The following is a 9,472-nucleotide window of genomic DNA, read 5'->3' as shown; positions in this document are numbered from 1 at the left end:
AGACTCCAAAATTGATGATGATGATGATGATGATGATGATGATGGTGGTGGTGGTATTACCATAAGAGTCACCACTGGATTCCCTCGAAGAGGGAGGGAGGGGACGGTGGAAGAGACTGAGGGCTGAGGTAGGGTCTGCTTGAGAGTGACAGGTTTTCTGGGTGGCCGCTACAAAGATGTTTATCCGCTCCTGAACGCATGCTTCACAGATCCTTCTGAAAGTGTGATCATCGCAGGATCCAGGACTGAGTCAGGCGCCAGTATTCACAGTAGGGTCGACAAAAGCTGCTTCTCTTTCCCTTTGGGGACCCCTCTCCCCAGCCAGCAGCAGCGACTGCCCTTTCAGGCTCCTCTCAGCACCAGGTCACTTTGCCCAGTGCTGTGACCCACCAAGCCCGCCCTCCCGCCCTCCCTCCCGCCCTCCCTCCCCACGGTGGCTCAGCTGCCAGCCCCATCAAGACACTGTCTGGGTTGGTTTAAACCGCTTTATTGGAGTTGGCTGGTACTCACAGGTTGGGTCATATACACAGGGCCCGCTCACCCCTAGGCAAAGCCCTGGGCCTCCCACCTCCCCTCCATCACCGAGGGTGGCCAGAGGTTTGAGCCAGTTCCGGGGCAGGGTGGGCCCAATAGAAATATTTACAAACCACCAGGGTGGGTGTCCCCTGATCAGGAGTGGGGAGGGGATGGGTGGAGGGGATCCCTTGGGTGGACTTCACAGGCCCAAGACAGGGCTGGGCTTGGGGGGGGGGGTGCCGGCAGAGGGGGGCTCGGGGAGAGCCTCGAGGGCCCAGAGCGAGCCTGCTGGTGCTAACTCTGCCTGGCAGGGCAGCCTCCCGCGTGGGGCTGGTGGGTCTCCGCTTCCCGGGGGGGGGGGGGGGGGGGGGGGAGACCCAGAACCGGTTCCGAGTAGAAAGAGACGGAACAGGAGCGTGGGGCCCCCTCGGCCCGGCTCCTCACCAGGGGGCTGGCCGCGAGGACGGGGTGCACGAGGCGGAGCCGGGAGGGGGGCAAGCAAGCAAAGCACACGCGGGGCTCCTCTGCCGCCGTCGCCGCAGGGCCCGGAGGACTGCATGCGGGGCGGGCGGACTACAGGCTGCAGGCCTCGGGCAGAGAGCGCTTGCGCAGCTCCCGGCCCGGCTTGGGCGGCGGCGCGGGCGCGGCGGGGGGCGCATCAGGCAGCTGCAGCACCGAGTTCTCCCCGGGCTGCACCCGCAGGTAGGCCTTGACCTTGTGGTGCCGGGCCTTGCCGTCGCTGAAGTCGATCACGCGACACTCGTAGGTGCCTTCGTCAGTGGGCTTCACCCGCGACAGCCGCAGCTTGTGGGAGATGTTGCTGCCCACCACCTTGACCACCTGGGGGCGACAGAGGCACCGTGAGGACCGGCCGGGGTCGCGAGCCAAGCCGCTAGGCTGCCCCCACCCCAGATAGAGCCAGGGAGGGGACCCAAGGTCAGCATCCGAGCAGCTGAATGACGGACGGACAAACAGAAGCAGCGCTAATGCCTAACCACAGGGTGGTGCATGCAGCCGGTGGAATACTGCCCAGCTATGAAGAAGGGAGAGCCAGAACCCAACCTGTGAGACTTCCTACACGCAAGCGGGGAAGAAGCCTCCTGGCAAAGCTCCCGGGCTGTGCTGCTGTTCATGAACAAACGGAAAAGCCCTGCATAGGAGGGAAGCCAGCTGCCTCACAGCAGAGCTTGGGAGAAACTTGAGTCGGGAGCTTGTGCCACCGTGAATGTGTGGTCAGAGGAAAATCTGCAGGAGTCACCTCTCCTTCCTTCCCCCATCTGGATGCCACGGCTCAAACTCAGGTGTCTGGCTTTAGCATCAGCGCCATTACCGGCTGAGCCACCTCACCAGCCCAAGGCTCTGTTTCTTCCAGATAAAGGCTAGACAATGAGGACTGGAAAGATGGCCCAGCACTTAAGAGCACTGGCTGTTCTTGTAGAGGACCAGAGTTCGATTCCCAGCACCTACATGACAGCTCACAACTGTCTGTAACTCCAGCTCCAGGGGATCCAATTCCCTCTTCTAGCGTCCACAGCCACCAGGCACACGAGTGATGCACAGACTTAAATAAAGTCCAAGGGGAAAAAAAGGATTCAGGCTGACATCCAGAGCACTACAGTTGCTGCTAGAGTTTAACTGTCCACTCCCTGGCAGTAGAGTGAGTGTTACACTTGTAAAGTTTTGCCTTTTTATTCATTTGAATTTTTTTTTTTTGGAGGGAGAGGGTTTCGAGACAGGGTTTCTCTGTGTAGTTTTGGTGCCTGTCCTGGATCTCACACTGTAGACCAGGCTGGCCTAGAACTCCCAGAGATCTGCCTGGCTCTGCCTCCCGAGTGCTGGAATTAAAGGTGTGTGCCACCAATGCCCGGCGATTTGAATTTTTTTTAAAGATAGGCTCGGGGTTGGGGATTTAGCTCAGTGGTAGAATGCTTGCCTAGTGAATGCTTGCCTAGCAAGCACAAGGCCCTGGGTTCGGTCCTCAGCTCTGGGGAAAAAAAAAAAAGATAGGCTCTCACTATGTTGTCCAGGCTGGTCTTCAAGTCAGGACCTTCCTGTCTTAGCCCCCTGAACACTAGATTGTTGCACCAGACCTAACCCTTGACCCAATTTCTAATTTTCATTTTACAGTTGGGGCCCCACTGTCTTGGGTCAAGTATACCCAACAGGGTGGACAGCCCGTTCATGCTTGTGTCTGTGTGTCTGCCATGGAGACTTTCTAAAACTCTGGGTCCCTTCTGTGCCAGTACTTAATCCCCACGAGGGGCAACCTTTCCATATCTGTCACCACAGTTTAGCCGCTTTCTAGAACACTCTATGTTGGGGAGGGCTCTTTGCCAAGTCTGACTTTCACACAGTGCAGTATCAGCTGGTTCTGTGCATTGCTGTGTAGTATTCCATTGGATGACCACCCTGTGCCTTGCTAACAGTTTCCTGTTGGCTGGTATTCAGGTAATTTCCAGATTAGTACTCTCATGAATAAATCTGCTGCGAATATAACTCTGCTGGCAGCTTTTTTTTTCCCAATTACAAGAGAAAAGGCATTTGGAGAAAACCGCATCGTAGTGTGACTGGAGGGTGGGTATGGGGACGCTGGCTTATTTTTGTAAATTTCTACATTTCTATAACTAAAAAACAAAGTTAAAGGGAATGAAGTTGGAGCTTTATTTAGGTAAGGACCTTTCTTAGAGCCGGAAGGCCGGCCCTACAGGAGCTCAGTCCCAGCCACCATCTGGCAACACCACCCTTCCAGGCGGCTGTGCCCGCCAGCCTGGTCCCCGAGCACCAATGTCCCTCTTCTAGATGGCAACAGCTGCACTGTGCCTGCCAAGTCCCAAGTGCTGCTTTGGGACCCTAGTGGGTTCCCTGCCGTTCTCCCCCACACAAAGTGAGGGACCCCGGGGCGAAGAGGATGGCCCCTGAGAGGGCGGGTAGGGCCTGTACGGAGACACACATTTAGCTGGGCACACAAACGGCAGCCAGTGTCTGTTGAGTGCAAGGACTCGCCTCATCTCCTTTTTCCAACTGGAGTAGAGCCCGAATGCCATCCTCTTGTCTTAGGGCGCCTACACACAAGGTAACCACTTTACGGATGGGGAAACTGAGACTCCAAAAGGAGTGAAGGAGTCTTGGCCTGGTCCGGAACCCAAACCAGTATGCAGCAGGGCTGGGCACTGACCCCAGGTGAGGCTCCGTGCATTCGCCCTAGAAACAGTGCGACAGACCCACCGAGGATTCCAGAACCCGCAGCAAGGCTTGCTAAGAGCCCCCTGGTGAGGAGCCCATCCCCCAGAAAGCAGGAAAACATGGGCTTATGGTATATCAGAGGACCTGGGATGGGACACAGACAGAACGTCCCCATAGAAAACAGGACACGAGAGTCAGGAATCGGATGTTCCCTCCCCGTGTGGGGCTCAGCTGATGTCCACTCTGCCTGCTAACTCCATCACCCTGACCAAGGGCACAGAAAGACCCCCGCGGTCCCGCCACACTCTCCGGTGAGTTAGGAGAAGCCATTGCAAATGCGCAGCGGGAGCGAATTACCTCAACATCTGTTTCCCTCACGGATATTAATTATCCTTCATTTGTCAACCCTACAAGGCGCTAATGGAGTAATAATGCGCAGCGCTGGGAGCAGCCGCTCCTGGGGAGGGAGGCCTGCGCCCCGCCCTCCAGGCGCAGGCAGAGGGGCACACTGAAACCTCGGCCCCGGCTGTCAGCCCCCTCCGCAGCCTCCTGGAGGCCAACAGACAACGGTGGCCTTCAGAAGGGCGGCGCTTCCACCAGGGCTTGGTGGGACAAGGTCTACAGCACAAGCCACTCACGGGTACCCTGGGCATCCAAGTCAGAATCCAGACGGAGGCGAGGCTGCAGCCCCGGCTTTGCCCTTAGCACAGTGTGCAAAAGGCAGAGACCCAAACAGCAGCCATCAGTGCTCAGAGCGCTTCCTAGTTACAGCACGATGTCCCTGAACCTCCCAGGGTCCCTGAGGGAGAAAACTGAGGCTCCCGAGATCAGGCATGCAATGGCCACACCCGGGACGTGGCCTAGGGGCACAAACCCCTCCCACCTCACTCCCCAGCACTCTGTGTCCTTGGGGAGCCCTGCCCCAAGCCTCATCAGCTGCTGCTCCCTTAGAGGGGATCTCTATTCCACCTCAGTCGTTTGGGGTGATGGAAGAAGAGCCTGCTGAGCTTCCTCATTCAGGAATCCGTGAGACTGGAGAGGCCAAAAGACACACCCGCAGGGCAGCTTGGCTGTAAATCATAATCACAGCCCAGCATCGACAGGCCTCAGCCATTAAGCACCTAATCACGCCGAAAGAGCCTGGCCAGGCCGGCTCTGACCGCCAGCCTCCTGCTGGCCACAGCCACACACCCCAGGCTCTGTCCTCCCAGCTGGGCCAGGAGGAAAGGCCAGGCAGGCCATCTGTGCCCATAGAGTGACCTTTGCCTCCGTGTGGCTCCAAGGAGAGACTTGGGAGGTGCCTGGGGAGGTAGGGAGGGGTGGGTTGGTCTAGCCTAGGCCAGGCTCTGCTCAACTCTACCACTTCACCCCCTGGGCAGATTCAAAGCCCAGGGTGGGAAGGCCCCAGCTCTGGGACCTGTGGGTCTGAGTACCTCTAGTTGGTCCTACTGTGGTAACCTTGCTCCATGAAGCATCTCCAGCCCAGACTCCCACTGCTCCTGGCCCTGAGCATGTGAGACGCCACCCTTCTATCCAGACCCACCCACCCCCAACCCCCGCATCGGCAGGAACCAGGGCAGCCCCTGACTCTGCCAGCCAGGCCGGCAACAGAACCCGCCTGTCTTCCCGAAGGCCCCCAACCCCATCCCACCTGCTCCTCCTTGATTGGCTGCAAGCCCCCCCACAGCTGGCACAGCACAGGGGGCCCTGGAGGCACTAGCCCTGCCCTCCAGGGAGCCCTCAGGCCTGTGTTAGCTCAGGCCCCTGGCACAAGCTCTCAGAGATCAGCCATTCTCCTGTGGTGGTGGCAGCTGTCATGTTCCCTTTTATCCCCTGGGAGTAGTGGATACATGCCCGTTTCCCACTTGGGTCTGGGGCTTGGGCATAAGTGACTGTGGCCTTCTGGAAGCATTTCCTGCCCACTGTGACTGCAGCTATCACCTGACAGGCCCAGGGAAGGGGAACTTTTTTTTTTTTTAAACTAATTTTTATGAGTGCATGAATGTATGGGTATGTGCTTGTTCTGACATGTATGTGAAGGTCAGAGGGTGACATGGGGTTCTGTTCACTCCTACTGTATGGGTCCCAGGGATCAAACTCGGGTACTTAGTTGGGGGCAAGCACCTTTACCCACTGAACCATGTTTCCTGTCCCATGGGGGAACTTCTTAAGTCAGGAATTCAGCACCATCTCCCCCTGTGAGACGAGTGAGGGATCAACTTAAGCCCTAATGCAGAGAGCAGTGGCTAGACCACAGCAACCTTCCCAGAACTCGACCATGGCTGGCAACCAGGTACCCTACACTTTGCAGAATGGTGCCATGGGTCTCTGCAGGCCACGGGTAAGGACTGGCTCCCTCGGCACAAGCTAATTCTGCTTTCTAGTGTTTCCTTATTCCAGAAACAGAGATGGAGAGGAGGCAAAGCCAGAGCCAGAGCTCAGCTCCTCAGGATCCCCAACTACCGTCAGTACAGCCAGCCCCGAGTCTGGACCTCTGTAGGGCTCCACAGCAGACTCCACAGGTTCCGAAGTATCCCCCACAACCTACCAAAGCCAAGTCTCCCACAGGCCCCGGCACTGCCTGGCCTATAGTTCACGTAGTGGTTTATCAAAGGCCCAGTGATGTCCCAACAGCTAAAGCTTGGGAGCTAGTCTAGCAAATTTGGCCTTTAGATGATGTAGGAACATGAAGTCTCTTCTTGGTCCCTGTGGTCCAAGGAACATGAGTTCCTCCACTGGCTATTATCACCTGGACACACAAGTACACAAAGGAAGCCAAGTCATACCCTGCTACCACCCATATATACAGACATGCTTGCGTACACATCGGTCTGAGTGTGTGCAAGAGGGACAGTGATCAGTCAATATTAACTGGGCACCTAATGTGTGCCAGGCTCTATGTTGGTCCACGGAAACACAACAAGGGATTCAGGCTCATCCTGGGCCTACTGTCTCTGGGGGAGACTGACATGAAGGAATCCAGGGGTGGACAATGACAGGTGAAACACAGCCATCAGGGAAGGGAAAGGGTGCAGTTGTGACTGGGCCCAGGGGTCCCCCCTCAGCTGAGCAATGAAAGGAGAGATAGGAATCGATTTCTAGGCAGAGACCCTAGCCTATGCAAAGGCCCAGGGGTGGTAGGAAACAGATGAGCCTGTGCATGACAGAATAGTCACAGAGCTTTGAAGTCTAAGAAGAAAAGTTGGTACCCTCTCCTAAGACATTAAGAACCCAGGCCGTGGGTCTGCCTTTGGGTGTGGTCTGCTCTGCCTTTGTAGTTAGGGTCGCTGGCTTGCATGACTGTGTAAAAGGCTGGGCCTGGTACCAGACCCAGAAGCCCCAGCTGGTATGAGGATTATGGGGATGGACTGGGGGTGACTTCACACTCCCACAGAGAACATTTATTTTATTTAACTAATTAGCATTGCATTCCCCTCTCATGAGGCTAGCAGCCTGGAATTATAATCCTCTCAATCAATTAGATAATTCTTTCTTTGCCAGAGCCCAGAGCGGCTCACGAAACGGGACACAATAAAGGCAGAGGGTGTGTCTTCGGAGGGGGTGTGTTGGTACATCTGGAGACCTCTGCCTGAGAGGCTGATGGGTGTAGAGGCAAGAAATGGGCCGTGAAACAGGAGCATGGCCTTGACTAAGGGCAGGACAACAGGGTTGGCTGCCTTCAATTGTGAAGCTGCAATTCCCACGCCCTGCCAGAAGGTATCAGGGATGCTGTGATCCCATCCTGTCCCTCACTTTCTAGCCCCTCCCCTGAGTGGCTGAAAACGCCTCTTTCCTGGCCTCCTGGCCACGGTGCCCTTACTTGTCCTTGGTGGCCACTCTGCTGAAACCCCTGGTTCAGGAGCACGGCTTCTCTTGTACTGTGTCTAATTGGCCCTGAGGCCCTGAGTTCCCCCTGTGGTCCCTAAGAAGCTATAGGAGACCCAGGCAAAAGTGGGGGGGGGGGCTGGAAAGGCTGCCCACACACTTTCATATCTGTACTGGGTGCCTGTACCATGGGTGTGCTGTTGGTGAACTTCCAGTAACCCAGTCCCGTCCTGTGGCCACAGGCATGCCCAGAATAGTCCCCTCTGCTCTTCCCATTTTATCTTCTTTCTCCACAGTGCCGGTCTCTTCCAGGCTGAGCTTTAGGCCCTCCAACTCCGCAGTAACTGTCACGTCCCAGCTCCCTGGCCTCCCTGGCAGAGGACAAGAGGCTCAGCAGAGTAGCCACACTTCAGGTACTCTCCAGCCTCAGCGCCCAGGCTGTAAAATGGACAAATGCTTGGCCCTCTCTGCCCACTGTGGCCACACACAAAAAAATGAGTGGATGCCTAAGCCTGCCAGTCCTGGAGTCCCTGCTCCTGGAAGTCACACCCAGGGACCCTGAGATGCTCCAGCGTCAGTCATGGTGGGCCAAAAAATTGCCTACTCAGCCTCCTGAGACCTTGTAGCTTCCCAGTGACAAATGGGGCTGAGTCAGACATGGAACACCACGGAGGCATACCTGGCCTTGGCCCGCCAGGGGAGAATTCGTCTTCTCTCTCCCGTCATTTTTCTTACCTGTCATTCAATGAACTTGAAAAATCTCTGGCAAAAGACCCAGAAAAACAAGCAAAAGACCCCACCAAGCTGGGGCACCTCCCACTCCCTCCCCCTTCATCCATTTTCTTGCCCAAGTTCCCTACTGAAATGGACCGAAAAAAAAAAAATTTTTTTTTTTGTTACAGCTGCAGCTTCTATTAGACTATTTGTAGAAAGTCATTATCAAAACTCACACTTATTTTGGTGGCGTCCTTCCCCGAGTCCTCCTGCTGAGAAGCTTTTAGCTGTCCAGAGAGGGAGAACAGAGAGCAGAGACAAGGTGTTAGGGAGGGGTGAGGGTGGGGAGAAACACCATGGAGACAGAGGACACTTAGGACCATGGTCAGGGATGCTGGATTTCATCAGTGCACAGTGTGGACAGCTGTGGAAATGTCACCCTGAATCCTGTTCATAAAGACACTTATATACATTCTAGTCAAATTTAAAAATGATAATTTAAAAAAAAAAATGAAGCCTGGAGAGATGACTGAGCAGTTAAGAACACTTGCTGCTCTTCCAGAGGCCCCAAGCTTAGTGCCCAATACCCAGCTCCAAGGGATCCAGTGCCCCTTTCTGGTCCCCACAGGTACTTGCACCCACATGGTACACATACACACACTCAGGCACACACATGTACCTAAAATAATAAACAAATAAATCGTATAAAAAATAAGATTCTAGCTAGAGGTCATGAGGTCTGGAATTGGGGTCTCTCAGCTCCATATCCACTGGCAATGCAGGAGAAGGAAACCAAAGGGAGATAAAGGGGGTGGTTGTGACACTGGTCACAGAGCCAGGCGTCTGGCTCATGCGGATGTTTGGCTGTAATGGCCATGTGTCTGTGCACATATATGAGTGGGAAAGAGCGTGGGTGCATCTCCCCAGAAGTCTGTGCCTGCTCTCCATCTGGGAATGTGCTGCTAAGGTTGTATGTTTGAACCTGAATGTATGTTTGTAGCAGATACGGTTAGATCCTGGCTAAGTCCTGGAGGCTTCCACCCCCAGATACCCAAGAACACCTTGAATGCCCCCCAGTACCCCAAACTCCTTTCCTAAGGGTTTCCTCTGGCCACAGGCGTCTTCCACACCTGCATGTGGCAGTCTGAGATATTAGGGACTTGTTACTCCCACAATCAAGACAGATTTTGCCAGAGACTTGTATTAAGGGTGCGTGTGTGTGCATGTGGGTGTG

At 55.3% G+C, this 9,472-nt stretch overlaps 1 protein-coding gene across 1 annotated transcript in view; it reads right to left on the bottom strand.

Annotated features, from left to right (window-relative positions):
* Nucleotides 1-471: 471 nt before the first annotated feature.
* The window catches only part of Vstm2l (V-set and transmembrane domain containing 2 like), a 31,805-nt gene continuing 22,804 nt past the window's right edge, over nucleotides 472-9,472 (bottom strand). The window contains exons 3-4 of the mRNA XM_052724179.1: nucleotides 8,475-8,525; nucleotides 472-1,356 (exon numbers count right to left, since the gene is read on the bottom strand). Coding sequence (XP_052580139.1) covers nucleotides 1,090-1,356; nucleotides 8,475-8,525 — 318 coding nt within the window. The 3' untranslated portion in view covers nucleotides 472-1,089. The remainder of the gene's footprint in view (nucleotides 1,357-8,474; nucleotides 8,526-9,472) is intronic.

The sequence above is a fragment of the Peromyscus californicus genome, unplaced genomic scaffold (genome assembly GCF_007827085.1).
Source record: "Peromyscus californicus insignis strain IS unplaced genomic scaffold, ASM782708v3 Scaffold_7__1_contigs__length_154581171, whole genome shotgun sequence".
NCBI classification, from domain to species: domain Eukaryota; kingdom Metazoa; phylum Chordata; class Mammalia; order Rodentia; family Cricetidae; genus Peromyscus; species Peromyscus californicus.
Note: the sequence above shows the minus strand (reverse complement) of the source record. Positions and strands in the feature narration are given on the sequence as shown.